General features: G+C 35.1%; 1 protein-coding gene across 1 annotated transcript in view; it reads right to left on the bottom strand.

The window, feature by feature from the left end:
* LOC104511356 (ankyrin repeat and sterile alpha motif domain-containing protein 1B-like) overlaps window positions 1–21097 on the bottom strand; it is a gene marked incomplete at both ends in the record, with an annotated part of 142676 nt that overhangs the window by 92682 nt on the left and 28897 nt on the right. Inside the window, 1 exon segment of the mRNA XM_010153931.1 lies at window positions 11400–11556. Coding sequence (XP_010152233.1) covers window positions 11400–11556 — 157 coding nt within the window.

The raw sequence follows: 21097 nt of genomic DNA, 5'->3' as shown, positions 1-21097 counted from the left end.
AAACTACCTCCTAAGCTACAAAAAAGCTTGGGGTAATATAATCCATGCAGGCCATGTTGCTCAAGAGAAATAACATATGTTTTTACCTTTGTTATCCAATTTCTTTCTTTTTCAGTGTCACCTTTCTCTTGCCTATGAAGATGGCATAGGATACCTACTACAGAAGGAGGGAGAAGAGGGCAGTTATGAGTATCTTTTTCAGAGTGAGCTAGTAAGCAGGTAGGGTTATTTTAATTGCTTGAATAAATAGCAAGCAATTCAAATAGCTGAATGTGTATGGTTTTAACAATTGGCCTTCCTGGAATTTATCTCAGAAAAGGAAAGCAAAACAATAAGCTTGGTTTTACAAAACCTGTATCTCATAGTCAGGCTTTCTGATATTTGATACAGTAGAAGGGAAAAATGGAGCTTTTTATATAGCTAAAATATTCAGAATCTCTCCTTTCTTCTTGTTTTCATTCTTCTGATTCTTTTGAGGTTAATAGGAGCTGATTTATACTGGAGGCTTACAGGTGCATCTACATGAGTTTTTTTGGTTTGGCTGGGAAAACTCCTGACAGTTCCCATTCACTGTGTTTTGGTTCACATGCTGGAGCAATCTCAGAATGCATGAACTGTGTGCCTTCTGGCTGAAATGAAATGGAAGGATGGGCTTCAATGTGAACGCTATACCTTTTTTGACCTTTTTTTGTAGAAAATACACTATTTGTTCTTCCATCATTTTAAGGTGCCACTGAACATTGTAAGACAATACTTTACAATCCAGCAAGTATATGATACACAGGATTCATTTGAAGGAGACCTGTTTTTCACTTTTGCCTCAGAAATAAAAATATTTAACTGCCTCTCTGAGGCCTGTTGTATAGGTAAATGTAGATTTTTCATAATTTAAAACCATTTATCGAAAACAAAAGTCCCCAACAACAGCCCCATTATCCTGATATAGGAAACAACAACAACAAAAAAGTAAATTAACTTTTAATCAATTCTTATTCAATTTTTTCTATTGAATTATTATTGAATTATAGTATTGGTTTATAGTATTCTATGGCATCCAGTGAACATTAATACTGAATAAACTTACATCTACCTTTCTGCCGATAATAGCTCATGTAAGCTAAGCGTAACAAGACAGATCTTAAGCATGAATATATATATATGTGACATCTTGATAGCTTGATAAATGAAAAGCTGCTAGGAGAGCATTATATTAGAAGAACAACTTAAATTTAAATGAAAAAAAATCAAGCATACTAGGCCCCAGAAAATTCAACTAAGTTGAATTTAAACTAAACGAAATTTTAATTAAGTGGTACTGAAAATGCTACAAAAAAATCGGTTTTTGTATGTGTTTGGGTTTTCATATATATCTTGAGGTTTTGCACGGAGATTATTCTTTCTTGACAAATAAGTATTTTGCTATCAATTGTGCAAGGACGTACTCCTCTATAGCCACTTAAAGCCTGACTGATACCAGAAGCATAGATGTTATCATCAAAGCTACAAGATATCCGATACATTAAAAGAGACTGGAGATAGCTTTATAAATCATCAGAAGTGTGACACAAACTCCTATGTACTGTATCATACCATACATACTCTATGGTATGACTATGTAGAAGTCTATGTTTAATTTTTTTGATGGCATGAGACGTGTGTTGCCTCTACTGTTACCAATATGTATTATGGAGAGGAGATGAGTAATATTATTCCTTGTGAGCTGTAGAAGACTGACCAAGTTCTTTTTTAACAGAATGCTTCAGCCTGACTTAAATATTAAGATAAAACATACATAAATAGTGCCGCTACAAAGTAATTCTTCAATACTTTCATTCTTGTAGATGTGCAAACAGTAAAGAGCCACTAATGAGCTCTACAAAACATAAGTTGGAATAAGACTTTTCTTTTAAATGTTTTAACTAAGGGCTTCTCTTGATATAAGGAAAATATCCATAACTAGCCAAAAAAAAAAAAAAAAAAGGCCTGATCCAAAAGAAAAAGATTCTGTCTCAGGAATCAAGAATGTTACTTCTATGAACAGTTCTGCTGAAACGCAGAAAATTGGCACTATCTGTTGTCAGAATCTGCTGGGTGCATGTCACACAAATGAAAGCTCTAGAACATAAACATTGGACCTCCTTTTCAGCCTTTGTAATTTTTAAATTATTGGAAACAAAAAGTGTAACCCCCTCATGGGGATTAGGTATTTAGTTACATGTGGAACTCCTTGCAATAATATCTTGATGGTATAAAAATTATACATGCCTTCAGTGGAGAAATCCATAGAACATAAATCTACTATGGTTACATAATGCATAGGAAACAGCCAGTAGGGTTTTGGGCTGCAAATAGTCGAATGCTGTAACAACATTATGAAGAGGGGTCACTATGCTCTCTCTTTTTTTTTTTTTTTTTTTTTTTTTTTTTGGTGCAATTAAACATTTGCCAAAGGCATAAGGCATTCATATTTGGTCACTATCAAGTAAGATACAGAGTAGATTAAACTTAGGCCAACCTTTCTAATGCTTTTTATTTTATGTCCTTCTGTTTTTGTTAAACTTATGAGAATTTATTGAGTCTTCAACAGTTCTGATGTATTTTCAGAGTACAGTTTCATATCTTCCCCAGACATGGCCATCTGCCTCTATCTTCTTCATCTGAATAAGTCCAAACTCTCAGTGAACCCTCTGAGTAACTCTAAGAACATAATGAGTCTCTCACTATGTAAAAATTAGAAACGGAAAAAAAATCCTTTCAATTTATACAACTTTACAACTGGAGCTACATTACAGCTAAAACCCAATATTAACACTCTCTAATATACAGAACTTGTATGACCAGGTGCAAAATTGGGTATAACATAGAGTATTTCTATAAATTTTCAAAGAAACCTCTTGACAATTTCAATCCTCAATTTGTCTATTTTTTTTTTTCTTTCTACCAAGGCACTGATGTGCTCCTGAGAGCAAGGAATATTTTTAATGTTTTTCAAGCTTGCCAGTGTCTTTCTGAATTCTTATCTAATCACAAACTATCAAATTAGCTACTGTATAGAAGTTTTTCAATAACATAGGAAAAAACAGAAGTAAATATTTAATCGTGGTTTATAGTAAGATCTATTCAGCCATTCTGAAACCATTCATAACTGTGTCTCAGATTTATTGACTAATTCCTGCTCAAAAAATGTTCTCGAGTTTAGAATCAAAATCCTGGAACATATGGCATCATCTTCATTTTAGACAAAATGATAGGAGACTATTCCAGAATGGGAGAAATCTGGGTTCAATTTTCCCTTTTCACTAAATGGCATCAAACTTTAATTTTCCACAAGAATACTACCAACTGCAATATAGTCTGATATGTCTCTTTCACGTTGTTCAATAGAGAAGGTTATGAAATATCTAGTTAATTAGCTAATGAGTAAGACTGACTCTACCTTGGTTGTGAGATATTCACCAAAGGTATAGAAGGATTGTTTTCCCACCCATATAGACCATTTTTTAAATTGCAGTTTGGAACAACATAGAAAAAGAGATTTATTAGAGCAAATGGTAGTAGCATTACAATTGCATAGCAAGAAAGAGTATATAAAAAAAGATGTATTTGAGTTACATGCAACGAGAGCAAGAAAAAGAAAGAAAATTGTCTTTCATTTCAGAATGGTCTTAGGAGAAAACAGACAAAATTCTTTGTTACTGCTTGCTATGTAATACAGAAAGTTTTGATTTTTTTTTTTAACTGAAGGTCACTAAGTATGCTTGGAGAACTAAAATTCTTATAAAAACCCAGTCACATTTTTGCCATTTCCTTCAGTTCTAATCACCTTACATAGGGCTCAGGAATATATCTGATGAGCAGAAAGCTTTCTAAAGATACAAACATTCTGGTAAGGAGAAGAAGCAGAAAAACAATTAAATATAAATAAGATAACATGATAACAAGAAAAATATGTTGAAATATAAGATAGAATAGTCTAAATAACACTACAATCAGTTTAAATGCATTCACAGAGTGAAAGAAAACTGCACCTCAAACAATACTGTGAGGAACTGAAGACAGAAACATCCTAGTGCTTTTTTCTTATAGGCCTCATCTTACAATGGTAATTCTCATGACTGATGAAGTTTTCATGAGCATCCCTCCACAGCTCAGTCAAATTTTATTTAAAAAATGTCCAAAGGAAAGATAACTTAAAGACTAAAACAACCTGTCTATGCAAATAGTTCCACTACAAGTTGAGGATTTATTTTGCTTCCAGCTTAATAAAAAACCCAACAAACCAAAAAAAAATACCCCAAAACCAGCAGAGCTAAGAGTTGAATAAGATGACAATCACATAAATATGAATATTGTCTACAGTTATTTGTCAGAATAATTATTATAACCAGAAAAATGTACATCAGATATATATAATAAAAAATGTAAATTATATTTTTTCTAAAATTTGCATTCAAAGCCTGTTCCTCCAAAGAAGCTCTTTAAAAATTCAATAAGCATTACTGTCATAATATCTGGTGTTCTTCAGGAAAACAGTCTGCGATGTGATGAACCACTGTTACATGTCTGTTCTGTCATCTCACAAAGAAGAGGATGTGTGCAACTAAATCTATTTTAATATACTTTAAAAGCACAAATAGACATGTACACAAACATGCATACATTATGTTTCTTTCAGGTGCAAAAAAAAAAGTCAAAGAAATAGCTAATACCTGAAGCTGATTGCAGCATAATGCATAGTGTTCCTAAGAATCCTAAGGGAAATATTCCCCAGTTTTAGGACAGTCTCCAAGAAACTGTCATTTCCTGCATCATCACAGCATTGCTCTATTTCCTACCTTCCTGTTTGCCAGATTGAGGCCTAAGAATATAGGTTTTCAAAATTTGTAAATGTATTTTAAATATTACATAGGGGTTTTTTCCCCTGTATTGTCAGCAATTGTTAATTGGCTTTAGTCATAGTGAGCAAATCATGTGGTGGAAAACAGCAAATTCTCTGAAGAATAGTCATTTGAATAAAAGGCAGGCACGCACATTGCTCAGCACATGCCTATCCACATGTGGTCAGATGGTTCAGAATGTAATTTGAAAAGAGATTAGCTGTTCATGTCATTTCTTATTTCATTAACACATCCAATGCTATATCTGACAACAGGGCTTAGAGACCCATCTGCAGTTTTGTTCCTCCAATATTTCTGCTTCAAACTGTTTTATTTCTATATTAGTTTACTACTGACTTAGCAATCAGAATGTCCACAGAGTGAGTGACATGTGAGAGAGTATGTTTGGAGAGCAGGTACACACTAACAGCTAGTAAGTGGGTTTACCCAGATAATTCATTTTAAGTCTGAGAAAAGACTGAAAGATAACACTGCATAGGCTTTACGGAAGAGCTAAGCAACGCTGTCATGAAGTTCAAGTTGGAAAAATATAACTATCTCCAACAAGATTGCTTTAAAATTCAGGTGGCATGGGATTTAAGGGCTTACTGTACCTAACATTTGATGCAAGTGGTAGCACAGAAGATCACTTTCTTGCAAAAAAAAATCATTTTTGAATGGGACAAGAGTCAGTTTCATCTACAGCTTTCCAGGCATCCCCTCACGGGATCTTTCTGCTATCAAATTTTTTGACATTATCCACTGCATGTGGACATATTTGTAACAGTGAGGTATGATTACAATGGACTTCATGAATTATGCTGGTTTGAAATTGGAAGGTGAAAAGGCAGTAACAGTTAACAAATAGATACTAATGAAGCCTGCATTTCTCTGTTCCTGTGGGAAAGGCTGTACCTCTGCCTTGGATAACTGTGCAAAGGCTGGAATTAGAAGCAGCAAAAAGAAGGGCAACATAAGGAGACCTTAACATGCTGCATCTGCTGGACAACTTAATTAGAACAAAAAAGAAATTGTTTGAGACAGTACCAAGTATGATCTCCAGCAGCAGTTCTAGGAATAGCTCTACTACATCTTACTAATTGCACTCAGTTGATTTTTGCTATAAACTGAAAGGAAAAAAGCAGATAAGCTTCATAGAGGAACAGGCTCAAATTAACCTGGTTTGAAGAATGCCTTGGCAGATTTTTTTGTACTGTAATGAAGATGATGATGAAGAAAATTAAAAACAAGAGAAAAGAGGTCTTGAATTTGATCTTCTCAGGCATTTCACCTGAAAAAGAGTTCTCAGTTAATGATATGTTGGTACAGGCTCATAACACCAGTTTTTTCAGATGTTCCCTCATTGAAAGTGCAGGGAATGGGAATGCTTCATTTACCAGCATTTGTTGATTACACTTATTTCATTATATGGCAATATTTCCCCTTTCTCTGTCATTAGAAAACCATGTCTGCTTTTGGTAATTAGTAAGGTATTGTTACCAGACAAAGACAGCGTAGCATGAGCTTACATATAGCACACCTAGAAATACCCTCTAGCAATAAAAGGTATTTTCTTCTTTTCTTGCATTCCTTTCATTTTGTATTTCACTTCTAGTAACTCCAAAACTTTTTATCATTGTTGAAACAAGGTTTGAAGGGTCTACATAGACATTACAGTTTTATGTTTCCATACCAGATCTTAATAAATGAGACATTTGAATAAGAAAGTAATGTTGACAAATACGTGACCTACTTCCAATAGCCCCTTTGCTAATGTCACATAAAGGAACATTCCTGCAGCAGAATAAATTTTGACTGTATCTAGGAATGCAACATAGCCAGGAATTTTAGACCAGCTCTTTGGACCAAGTTTCTACTACTTTCTAACAGCCATTGCAATATGCTGCATATCTTGATTCTTTCAAAAGAGAAAGATAAAACTGCAAGCTTATCTTTAAGTGTGTCTTTAAGCTTTTGCTTCAGAAAAATCAGGCCTGTGAATTTGATCAGATATTTATTTTAAAGAGAGATCTGAAGACGTTTCTAAAAGAAACCTAAGGTGTGACTTAACTATTACTTTTTCATTATAGAAGGAAAAAAATTATAGTCCACATTTTAAAGACTTAATTCTTGAATTGTACATTCTGGATTTTTGTAAAGAACAATGCAGCTTTCTTAGATGAATGAAATAACGTTACTGATAGTCAGAAAACAAGACACATAAAAAGAGTAAGAGCTACATTAAGGTCCTACAGTGGAGACAGACAGCTACAAAGAGATAAACTCAGTAAATACCTTCAGGTATGAGCGAAAAACTGTATGCTCTTTTACAATGAATAATATACAGAGTTTATGGAAAATTTGAAGATTCTCATCGCCTGAAAATACAGATTTCAATGAGATCACCTATGGACAACTGCTGACATTTTTTCTGCATACATGCATCTGAGTGCAGACCTATTTTCTGATCTGAAACAGAACAAGGATATCTGTGGAAATGTCTTTTTAATTTCACAGCCCAATTATATTCAGTACAAGAAGACATAATGAATGGAAAGATCCATTATTCTGACTGATACAGCAGAAATGAAAAATAAAATAATCCACAGTGACAATTTCAGCTGCAAGTGTTGATTTTGCCAAGATGACGTTACCAAGATGGCCACAATTTTGCTATCTTCGATCTTTAAGATTTACAGTTTCAAAAGAACTTCAGGGATGTACAGAACAAGGCATAGAGCCTATGTTAGAGAGGCATCTCGCTGAAAGCCCAGACTGCCCTCTTCTGGGGTGAATGATCTTGCACATCTAGTGGTCTTTATGGTCAAAATTATATAACCATCACCTGATTATCAGGTCTCGAATTTTTCATTCGTGTTATCACACATAACACCTACTAAATATGTATTCAGATGATCAAGAAAATGACTAGCATCTTGCCATGACTGAGTTGCATACAGTAATGACTTCCTTGTGCAACAGAGTGGACTTGCTTTTAGAATAGGAGGAAGTTTATTGGCAGTAGCTGTCATTATTTGGATCCACTGACCTCCAACATGAGGTGAAATGCAATGCTACAAAAGCATGATCATTCACTCAAAATTCAAGAACAATTCTGTGAGGACAATGTTCTTGCTGTAAATGAAGCTGTGAAAATAGGCCACACCAAAGCTGCATTCACAGTCCGCCCTATGTATACTGCAGCAGTGAAGAGTTTCCATTAACTTTTTTCAGGTTCTTCCATGCACTAAAATTCAAAACAAAGAACAGAATCTTTATCCTTACATTTTAATTGCAGGCTACCTGATATTTAGGTATCTTCTGCCATCCATGCCAGCAACATACACGGGTGTTTTTACACTACAAGGCCATCTGATCCCAAAGCACATACTTACCACTACATGTGGACTGTTCTCCAGTTAGTTAATCACACAATGTTGTAATGTGCTGTCAATCAGATAATATAGTGCTGTGGCAGAATTCATTGGTTTTCTACTTGATAGAAACACACTTCTTGAAAATCAGGATCCCTGTTTCAAATCAGGGGATGTAGGGAATTAGAAAACACCAAGAGTGAAACTGCGGTCCCCAGATATAAAAAGAAATTTTCTCTAATCCACGAAAATTTACACGAGATTGATTCTTCTTTGGTAGCAGACTACTGAGGTAGAGGTAAAATTATGAAGATTTTAGAATTAAAATAATATTTTGTTGTATTCATCTCCCACTCTCATCTGAATGATAATAAATCACTGCAAGTTTCCTGAAGAAAATATAAAAAGCACTGAAATTGCGTAGGGAAATACTAATGCCTTATTTAGATGGAAGTTCCTGATTTAGAAATCCTGTGAAAAAGCATTTTGATTGCTTCAAATAAAGCAACAGAAAACTACTAGTTGCAATTACTATGAAAATGGCTTCCTTCAGTATATTGTATCTTTCTGGTCAACCAGAAGACCCTTGACCTCAATAAGCATGATAAAATAATTTGTTGCTTTTTGTTGATGATAGTTTAAAAATAAAAAAAAAACACAAGGCACATAAATCCCCAAGAAGATAATACAGAAGGAAATGCTGAAATGTGCACAAATCCTCAATTATTATTGAGCTAAACTTTCTTTTAACGTGCAGATTTTCCATGAATTTTCAGAACAAGTTGGCAATTCAGAGGATTATAGTCAAGACAAATGATGAATTGTAATTGCTGTCATTGTAAATCTGGAAAAGGAACAAGGAACCTTTCAGTGAAACAACAGCTAGATAAAGCAGAAAAAAAGGCTGTATCAGAACATTGCTTCTGCTCCTTACTGACCATTATTATTCAAGATTCAGTTTTTAACAGTTTAGGTAAGCAACAAGCCTCAGACTTTTACAAGAAGACAATTTCAATCTGTTCTTTCTGGATTTTGCTATTCTCTTTACACATTAGTACTCCTTGTCTCTTGCAGAATTACAGTGTGTCATCGATCATTAAGGAGTCAAAAGGACCTTAAAGAGCAAAATATTTTTTTTTTTTTATTCAGACTAAGATTGTGATCTAATCTATGATCCTATGTATTATTTAAATAATTCTAGGATAGAAACCACGGGGGAGGGGGGAGAGGGGAATTACACTTTTACTATAATTATTTCATTTACTGATGGTACTTTAATGATTTACTTGTGGCAACCTGTACTCTTGAAAAACTTGTAGAAGATGCCTAGAACTTCAGAAGAAGTCATTTTTCCATTGGTATTTTTTCATAGCTTTCTAGGCAGAGACCAGAGGAAATTAATTTTCCACACAATCCATAGATCAATCCACAAAGTAGAAATGTACAGTTCTAATAATCAGGAGATTATAGTCTAGACAAAATGAAGTGCAGTGATTCAAAGTTACTGAGTGCAGTCCATCGTAAATTTAACCAAAGAAGATAAAAGTAAAGCAAATTCAGACATCAAGAACTTAAGCAGAACTGTGCAACTACAGAAATCTAGAAAGTTAATTACCTAACTCCAATGAACGTTCTTTCTGTTTTCTTAGTTTTGATTTAAACATCAAGACATGCTTAGTATTATTCAACTACATAGAATAAAATCATGATTACTTTACAATGGAAAAAAATAACAACAAAACCCACCCAACATTCTAAAGAATTAAATGACCCCAGACCTATAAATAAAAGAGACCATTCAATTTAATTATTTCCAGCTAGGCTTGAAAAGGAAATATATATTTGCTATATCCCTGAATGTAAGCACATTCTTTTAGTTTCAAACACAATGACACAGGTAGCCCAAGAAAAAACAATGTGAATAAATTCTGATCATTTTAACTCTTTCACATCACCATAAGACAGTGGATTTCTCACTCGTAACCTATTTCATGAGAGTTCTTGAACAATATACTTTTCCTGTGATCTATGAAATTTATTATTTTTTGATCATTTAAAAGCAACAGTTTTCAGAATTTTCAAACCCTACCAAAGAGAAATGTAGAGGATTCTCTCATTTCAAAACCAATGCTACAGAAGCCAATTGGCAAGTTTATACTGAATTTCAACCTTTGTACTATTTTTTATTTTATAGCAATCTACTTCTATTTATATCTTATATAAAGTATCCCTTTAAAAGAAATAACTCCATCTGCAGATCACATAAACTAGCTATCAAAAATATTTGTTTCAATACATCAGCTTTCCCAAGTACTATACCCTTCTGCTACAAGTTTAGCCTAAATAAAGCAACTTGCATATGAAATTTGAAGGGACAAAAATCACTAAATGCTCGGTTTACTGACACTTTCTTGCTCCTGAAGTTTTGATCTGTTGAAAAGAAAGTATTTAAATTCTTTTTAAAGCATTTTCATTTTGTAAACCTCTATATACAGATAAAACCTTCACAGTTACAATAACACTGTTCAGTTCTTATTATCAGAGCAAATATATTAAAGCTTTACTTTAATGAATCCCATTACTGTTGCAGAAACAATGTCAGGTTACTTAGAAATCTTCTCTTCCTGAAGGGAATCTTTACTGATAGTTACATAATGATTTCTAATCACATTTTTCCAACTTAAAATTCGTATTAAGAGTATGCTGATCATAAAATGGTGAAAGTAGATATGTACCTGACTCATCAAAATTTCAAAAACTACAATACCTATACTACAATACCAACTCTAGGCATTTCGCTAAATCAAAGTTTGTTTTGTTCAAAATATAAGATTCAGGAACAAGTATATTTTAATTATATTAGTCGTGAAATATGAGAACCCTTTGCTGAGCAGCAGGAAAAAACCAAACCAAATCAAACAAACAACAAAAAAAAAAAACCAAAGCCTCAACCAAAAAAAACCCAAACACAAAACCCAAAACAACCCAAACCACAAACTCAGGAGTAATTTTGTGTATTTATGATAAATGTAGTTCACTACCAAAGACAACAGCAATTCCCACAGACCTATAGTTTCATAAGGCGTTGTTGATAGGTAAAGTAAGCTTCTTTTTTTTTCTATACCTGGAAGTTCTCTCTCTTCAACACTGTATTCCAGAGATCCAAAGGAATAATTAGCTGGACTGATTGCAGGAGTAGAAATAAAACTTGTACAGCCAATGGATGTGTTGATTTCAAAATAATTGTGGCTGTGATTCATTCGGTGAAATTCCAGAGAAGATACTATTGATGTGCGCTGCTTGGGCTACAAGAAAAATAGAAGTTTGGAGTGAAAAATACATACTTTTTGTATAGTTTTCATTATGTGACATTTAATAAATTTACTCAGAGTTTCTTTCTTTTTACTGTTTTTATTTGGCTCAAAGGTTATACCAGTAAAAATCATTTCATATGACAAGCTGTGGTGGAAAGATAATTTCCTTCCAAAATTTGGGTTAATCGTTATTAGAAAAAAAATGCATGTCTTCATTCCAATCTATTTAATTCAAAATAAAATAGGGTTTTACAGCCTTGCATATAATAATTGCAATCATCTTTTGATAAGAAAGGGAGCTCTTCACCAGCTGCATTGCTGGATATATCCTGCAAAACAATTAGACCGCTGATGCCTGTATAATGAAATTTACAAAATAATACCAAGCAGTCATCTCTGGAAAGCAACCCTCTGCTGTTTATTCAGTTTATGAAGGGCTGCCTTAAATATTCAAAGACTGAAATATCTAAAAGCTTAGGGGAAAAGTGTCAGCTTAAAAAATATACATGAAAATCAAACTTTCTTCAAGAGCTTCCATGGATTAAGGAAACGCTTGATAGTAGTTGGTATAAGACATTTACTTTTGAAGTGAACCTCTTAATTTACCCCACTTAATGGCTGTGCTTTCGATTGCAGAGCAGCTTCAGAGCATAAGAAACTCATTCCTTTTGGGTAGATCTACACCATAAGGTACATTACAGGATGTACAAAATGTGCTCCAACTTCTTATGGCCTTTCGACCATAGCACCACAGTAAAGCTAGCTCAGATTAAAACCAATTAAATCTATATAGCGTGATCATCAGGTCAGCAACAACTTTTTCAGACACAGGTCTGTTCCCATCGCACTGCACTCCTAATTAATACAGACATAACCTTAGTGCTCACTGTCATGGACTATAAGCCACAGACCACTGATGGTTTGCAATGTCATGCTAGTCTGTTGCAGCACTCATTTGGCTCCATAGTCAAAATATCCTAAAACCCACAATGTTCCTTGCTGCTTCAAGACCAATAACTTAAGACATTAAATGTCTACTCCAAAATAGAGGAGGCCCTGCATCTAGGTGTATAGTTTATTTCATGACAGTGAAAAATATCTCAGGAGCTGCTGTCTTAGATAACTATAGCTGTGAAAAGTAAATAGAGAAAGAGAAAACAGGATGCTTTAACTCTTCTTGTTTTAGCATGTCAGGCTTAACAGATCAGAATATTTGTAAAGGTCAAGATTTGCCACTTCTTAGCATCAAGACAAAATTATTGCCCTAGGACCAATAATATCAGATCATGAAGCTATTCACCATCCCTTACTTAGAACTACCTGTTAAAATACAATTTATCCCACTGGACTAATTTCAATTTTGTTCATGGTCTATTTCATTTTTAGGTTATGAGCCCTGCCAATGTTTGTGCTATGAAGATAGCACTAGACTGCTGTCACTAAAATGTCCTGCATTTTATCAGAATGTCAGAAAAAACTTGAGCAGACTTAGGTTTGCGTAATGTTGATTGTTTATTAAAGTTGTGTTGAGAACCATGTGAATTTACTATATCCTGTTAAAACTGAGAAAAAATTGCAAAGGGTAAATTTGGGCATTCAGCTGGAACTCATCTATGGTCTATTGAGGGGATTTACTTTCCTTGATAATTAAAACCAGATTCTGCTTTGAAAGACTGATTCCTAGGGCTAGTAATTTCATGGGAGAGTTCAATGAACAGGGACAGACTCCAACATCAAACAGTCTGGTTAAAAGTCATTGTTTGGGACCTGAGCCAAAATAAGTCTCTGATCAGACCAAAAATATTCATGTGTACTAATTAAAGCTAAACTGCACACTTTTACTAGACAACAAATTCATCGATGACCTAATTATTTCTAAAACTGAGAAAGATCTCTGGTCATTTAGAAACACATTTCTGGCCCTTTCCCAAGAAATGGTGTCTTTTTGGTTATGCAGGAATTCAGCTTCTGAGCTGAAAAGGTGAGGATGTGCAGGATCTCTGATTATTCCTAAACTGAGACAGTTCCTACCTAAAAGGCACCTGGGATGGTCCAGCACAGTAAGCAATTTCAAAAACTGCCCTGGCCTTTGTCAGGTCAGGTCTCCAGACATTGCTTCAACTGTGTGCCCCTTTCTTGGAGCCAGAATAGCTCCAGAATACCTGATGTATCGTACAGCCATTTACTAATTTACAGGTGATTGGCTGTTTCACTACACCTCGGTGTAGTATTACAAGCTACTGTGTCATATTTTAAAAGTTTCATACACACACAAAAAAAAAAAAAAAAGACAAGGTTTTGGTGGGGGGCAGAGAGAGGAAACAAACAAATAAACAAAACTCCCAAAATGTTCTGAAGCATTTTTAAAGATCAGATTATTCTGTAAATGCTCTCAGATTCTGAAAATGTGTTTGTCAATAAATAGCTATGATTTGCTCTGGAAACATGGCTAAGTGATATAAAGTAAGTCTAGAGTGATTTTCAAATATGATTATGGAAGTTGGAAAGACATTTTCTGTTTGGTCATGCTAACATGCAACCATCTGCTATCCTGTATACCTCCTATATTATTTTGGGCTTTGACGTTATTATTATTAATTCAGACAAATATCTCTCGTTTTAATATGTCTTTCCAATCTAAGGATTCTGTACAGAACCTCACACAGCCTCTAGTGCTCTACAGCATAACACTTCTGCTATATTTTTTGGAGTTAACAAGGTCCATCTGTCAACACGTGCAAATAATTTTCTACATAATTACTCAGAATCTAGCATCTGAGTTAAGTAGAGAATCCTTTTGCAGTTTTGCTAGGTCCTGTAAAATGTTTTGTTGTTAAAGTATGATAATTTTTCATTAATATATGCTAAGAGATATGCAGTAAGTTAGTGTTGACTGCGAGCCTCTGTCTCTCTGAAGTACAGCTTGCACAAAAACTGTAGAAGAAAATTTGTTTTTTTCTATAGTTAGGATTAAATTCCATTCCAGATTTAAGTAACTAAATTTACTTCAAAGCTATTTATATCTACACTAGGTATCTAAGCTCCCATTACAGTCAACTGAGATCTAGTCAATGCAATCAAGAGTCCAGTGAACAATTCACCTCACCCCAGTCACCTTGGTCTTAGTTTACTTGCCTTAACGCAGGTATCTATCATTACTGGAGGCATCCCTCCTGACCTCCAGCTGTGATCCTGAAGAGTGCAGGTCTACCCTATGTATGCCCTATATCATAGCTGGCAGCTTCTATGTGCATGTCAGTCACCTGAAATGACATTAGATGTCTATTTTCAGGCACCTGGATTGAATCCTACATCTCTTCTGAGCATGACGGGAGATTAGATAACCAAATCAGACAGACAGTTATATAAAGAGATGAAAGCATAGGTGTTTTAGTCCTAGATTGAATTCCACCTTTATCTCATATGGAGACAGAGTCTGGTTACCCCTCACTTTGTTTTTCAGAACTTGAAGTCAAATTCCAGACTTACTGGCAGAATGGGTAGCCAGCAATTAACAAGTCACTTAGTGGAGTCTTGTACTTTGATTTCCTGCACTGCATCTGCCAAAGCCACTTCTAAATTACATTTACCAAGATCTCTCAAGATAGGTCCCAAATCATTCTAAGAAGATTATTTACTATATGGAATACGGAATTATTTACTATATGGAATATGAAATATATGTCCAGGAAATGTACTCAGGGGTCAAGGTTTTATAGCTGTGGAGATTGCAAAACCACAAAACTCTGTCCCAAAGAACCAATGCTTCCTTCATCCTTTGTACCAAAGCCACCCTTGTCAGTCATTACATGTCTGCCTCATACTACTCAGAAGGTCTGCGCACAGTTAGATAACCCCTGTGAAACTGTAGCATACCTGTGGCTTAACTTCACCCCCAGTATGTATGCTACATAACCACATGTAGATTTGTCCTTAAGTAGATTTTCTTTATTCATTACATTCATGTATTTACTTTTTATATGCAAATATGACAGATTTTGTTTACTTTAAAATGTTTCTTCATGACAGTTATTTCAATTGTCATAATACCAACCTAGAAAATCCTAGACTACCTAAAATGGCATATCACATCAGGCCAATGAAGAAATCTTATCAATACAAAAGCAATAATATATCAATAAAAATCTTTAAAGATACTGAAATTACAAGATTTAAATAACTTTAAAATCGGATCTAATGAGAAGAATATTTTCATGTTAAGTCAGTAGTGAACATGTATCAATGACAGATAACCCCTTTGAACACTGCAAACAGGAAAGGCATCAAAATACACATGATGATGAATTGACTTTCTATTAAAAAGACAAGGACTTACTTAATGCTCCATGAATGGAAATTGCATGCAAACTCTGTAAGGTTACCATGACCTGCTTGTAACTCTATGATGAGCATTCAAGGGATCATTCAAATATTCCTCGCCACATTCAGGAGAGTAGGGCAAAATTCCTGTCTCAATTTAACATCAAAATATTTCTCTAGCCTTGAAGCATTCTCCAATACACATTTGTGACTCCACCTTCTCTTTGGGATTTGTATACATAGCACCATCACAGTCTTTAAAGAATTCATTCTCACAATATTCCTCTGCACTATGGCAGAACTATTAGCCCCATTTTACAGATGTTGAACTAGGGTATAGACCACTCCCAAGGGACAGATGTGCAGCTCATTAAATCACTGAGACCCAATGAGACTAAAGGAAATTCTGCAGTGTTCTTGCCAAATTTCAGCCGCCCCACAGAATGTAAAACTGATTTCAGTTAGTTTAAAGCATGCAGAAAATGTGTGATGGAAGAGAATGGAACCCACAGCCTAAAATTCCAGGTAGCATATAAAATAGAGACTTACCAAAGGAAGTAAGAGGCTGTAGTCCCTTCCCTAGGCTCATCTCACATAAATAACATGGCAGCGTAGCCATGTGGCCACATAAATCTCTCTTTTCGTTACCTGTGCAGACAATTCCATTCTTCTCATTCTCTGATCAACTCACTCCCACTTCAGAAATTTTCTTTTCTCCAGCTTCCTTTTTTCCTAACATCCTATTCTCTTTCTACACACTCATTTCCCTTTTCACCCTTTTCTTTTTCCCAGTTTTCTCTTGTCTACTGTTATATTCCCTTCAAAAAAACCCTTGTTTTACTCTAAAACACCCTTCACAGTATCCTAGCTGTTTCCAGTTCTACTTGGTCTCCTAAAATCTGCTTCTCTGCTTTCTCTGTGGTTGTGTCATCAAGGTCTCCCAAATCATCTCCCTAACAGTCCTATCTCCCACTGACATTATCATGTCTATGTGTTTATCATGTCTACATCCCTCTCATTGTCCAGTGCATGGAATTTTAACCTCTGTCTTCCCTTTCAACTACAACTTTCACATCACTTTTATGGTTTCTTAGTCTCTGTCCTCTGCCTCAACATTCCAACATACTATCTCTGTTTATCTATTTTGCTCATGTACACTTACACAAAATCCCATAACATTCATAATTTTCTTGGTAAAATACAGCCTGTGAGAGGGCACCCTTCTTCACTTACTCCTGTCTCCAGTACCTCAGAGTTTTAACTGACAGAAATCAGCAGGCTTGACACATTTGCATCAGTCAATGCTGCTGGCAGGAATTATTTGATTTATAGGATCTGAAATAAGATGATCAAGTAGCCTTGAAATTAGAAAAACTTGAGATAACAATGGATCTAGGCTTGATTCATCTATGTCACCTAGAAATGAAAGGCTGCACTGAACTATTACAAGACTCCTGAATCAATTATTCTGTCAAGCCTCAAAATACCATGTTAAACAAGCTCAAGACACATTGTCTTTTTACTAAGATATTCTAATTTTCTCTTTTTTACGTTTTGTAGAATATTATCTTAAATAACGACTACAATTAAAAATAAAATATAGGTAGTTTCAGCACCCATCTTGACATTCTTGTTTTTATTTTTCAACATCTTAATTTAGGTTAAGAGCAGAAGGCAGAAATTACAATGGCTGGCAAGAAATCTATCCCAAACAGCCACAACAGGGAGGTTACAAGATCAGTAATTTTCAAAAAAAAAAAAAAAAAAAAAAAGAAAAAAGCCCCCAAATTATTTAACTTTTTAACTGTAGATTCTTTTCATTACTAAAAGCATAATGCGTTTTACAACTAAATTAATTTTTCATGACAACATACTGCCAAAGCCCCAGAAATTTATGTTTGACTGATTTTTAATTTAGAGAAAAACACCTCTTGCATCTGGCGTGAGCAGCAAATGCATATTTTTTTACAGTAATCCCATGGCCCATCAGCATACTTTGATCATTTCACCATTAGCAGCACACTCAAGGAGGGTTCTTTCTCATAGCCTGTGGTTAGGAAGTCATGCGATGTGACTCATACATCCAAAGCGTTTTCTGTTCCTGTGGTTCTGATCTCCTTTGTCCATGTTATAGTAGCTCCTCCTTTTGCACTCCTCCACAGACATACGTAACTAAAAGTCAGGGGCTTGCTGTCCCCTTCCATCTTCTACCTCTGGTCTAATCCCAGATGACAAATCAGACTGGGAATAGATAAGGGGAAAACCAGATCCCCTCCCAGCTTCCGTTTTCCTTGGCTTCTACTTTCATTTTAACTGCAACCATATTGCAGCTCTGGGCTGTGACTTACAGCAGTCCCGAACACTAAAATCTGTGACACCTTTGTAGTGTTTCCCTCTTTGGCAGATGTGACCAGATTTTGGAGATACACCATTATTCATACACTGGGAAAACACAGCTTGAAATGAGCTCCATATTGCGAGAGATAAATTTGATAAGAGGTATGTCTTACTCCTCAGCTATAAAAGGTTTCTAACTTTTTTCACTGAAGCATTTGGAAAACATGTGTAAGGCCATTTTCTTAAAAAAAAAAAAAAAAAGGTCAGCTTTTAGCTGTTAGCATCCCATTATGACCTACAATTTATGAAAATTGCTTATATCATTACATCTCTGTATAACAAATTCTGAAAGGTAAAGGTGATGGCTGCTTTTTAAGTTCCATGCTATGGATAGCATGTGTGAAAATGTGCTGTATTTTCAGATGATGATAAGATTATTCAGTAACTAAGGGGCTCAAAATCACCCAGTGCTACACAGAAACAAAGGAAAATGCTATTTCTGTGATGAGATACCCATCAAAGTATTATAAGGAAGATTTGAATCTTCCAGATGATGTGTTCTCATTTCCAAGTATTATAGGTACTAGGGCAGGGCAATTGGCATGGATTGGTTCACACCTCTACTATTAAACCTCTTTAGTTTTCAGAACAAGGTCTTCAAAGCAGAATTGCCTACCAGGAATGGCCCTCAGCCCACTCAAATTTCAAATCAGGCCTAACTGGAGAGAGAGAATTGTACAGGACCAAAACGATGCCCAGGACTGTGTTAACAATTCAACAGTATAGACGACAACCTTCCAGAGCTCAGAAGTTTCTTGTACTAGTTCAAATGCATATATCTACCTTTCAGTGTCTGAACAACCTTTTTGCTCAATATTTTACTAATTTGGTTTGTTACAAGTTCAGATATGAAAAATGTTCAATCATTCTATATGATTTATGTTTGTATTGAATCAGGAAATACAACCTAGACAATCTCTCCAGGTAAGCAACCAATTTCAGTTGAGAAAACGCATGGATGTAGAGGTGATGTTCTAAAAAACATAACACTCCTGACAATAAAGAATGTATTTCTGCTTTAATCTACACTTGTGCTTTGGTATCCTGTTGAACTGCAATTACATGCCCTCACACATACCGTTTGATGTTTTCATTAATAGTCTGTATTGGGTAGATGTGTTTATCTTTTCATATCATCTCAGGTCTAATTAAAATAATCTAAATAGAATTATGTTTTATAGTTACTTGTCAAAGGAGGTCTTTTACAATGCATCTCCTTAATAATATTTTGGTTAATGTTGTTATTAAATAGTCACAGAGTATCCATTATGCTCTAAGGAAGTTTTTAAAAAAATATCCTCCTCTGGAGCTGTTACATGTCTTATACCCATTAGTTCTGTGTAATACAAGGAAGAAAACAAAATCAGTTCTATGAGACACTTCCAACCATAACTTTTTTTTTTTTAACTGGTATTCAGTATTTCAGAATAACAGAATTTCATAATGTCTATTTTCAGGCATACAGAAAATTGCTAACCACATCTTAATGGCATTGACGTTATATCTTTTACTTTGTTTTCCTTTTTTTTAAGGGCTATTTAGGAGCTTTATTTATCTGTTTGTTTCTTTGTTTATTCATTTCAACATCATTAGAATGAGAAGATAATCAAACTGTGTGCAGTAGATTTGCATAGACAGCTTAAAGGTTTACAAACAAAAATATATTTAGCGAGAATTTTCTGAAACATATCTCCATACCTAGCATCTAGGTCACTGACTGCTGTCAACTATTTTAAAGTACTTGCACCCCTAATGGATATATGCAACCTTGGAAACACTACGTAACACAGGCACACGTTTGAGGGCTAAATCTGCCCATCTGTGGGCCATAGGAAATATCTTTATTTTACTGGGTTTGGGGAATTCTCATAAACTTTCAAATGCTCAGCACCTTTCAGGACTTCATAAAATCATGCACACAGGGTGGAATCTACACTGAAGATGATGGGTTTGATCCCCCACAAAATCATAACTCTCAGTGAAGTCTTTTTTAAATCTTACTTGCCTCTTATGGTGCACATGGTTGCACGAAGTCCAGCACCAAAACAAAGCAGAAAAAGAAGTGTGGACCAGAACAGGAAGCATAGTGTGCCTGCACAGTATTTTTCCATGATGGTTTCCCTGATTATTTTCTGCCTGGCTGACCATACTGTAACTTGGACTGACCACAGAAAGCCGTTCATAGGGGAAAAAAGATCCTTACAACCCCAGCTCTCCTGTGATTTCATCCAGAAAGTGAGTGGTGAGAATTTATTGCATAACTCTGTTCTCCAGCCCTCCTTTTTATGACAAAATGTAACAAAGCAGAATTTTCTGTGTTACAAAACAGGTTCAGTAGGTGCATCAGAGTATTCTCATGCATCTGTGCACTGGTACAGCAGCAGAGATTTCACTAAGTTTGCAGAAACAGGCATGTGCCAACTCAAGCAAAGTGTGACAAGGGATGTGTATCATTTGGGAATAACTGAGAGTACTGCAGTAGGGTGTTGGCACAGGGGAGGAAACAGGGTTATTTCACCACAGGGAAATAGTGACACCAATCCACTTGAAAATCCTGTTTATGGAACAATTAGTTCTGAAAAATTATCTTATAGAACTGTGGTTTTCCAAAACTGCCTCCAAGATACTTGTTTGGTTTTGTTCAAAGCAATTCCTGAACCAAACTGCAAAAAGGATGAGATATAATTTCCTTTAACATAAATTACTATCACTTTTAGGTCAACTAGAGAGGCTCTGGAGTTCGTATCTCCTGCGGTTGGTCTGTCCAGTCATGTCCAGGTTGCTACAGGGGGTGGAATATCAAGGGTCTTGTTTT

This window comes from Eurypyga helias, unplaced genomic scaffold (genome assembly GCF_000690775.1).
Source record: "Eurypyga helias isolate BGI_N326 unplaced genomic scaffold, ASM69077v1 scaffold8316, whole genome shotgun sequence".
Lineage (NCBI taxonomy): Eukaryota > Metazoa > Chordata > Aves > Eurypygiformes > Eurypygidae > Eurypyga > Eurypyga helias.
This window is presented reverse-complemented; position numbering and strand designations above follow the sequence as displayed.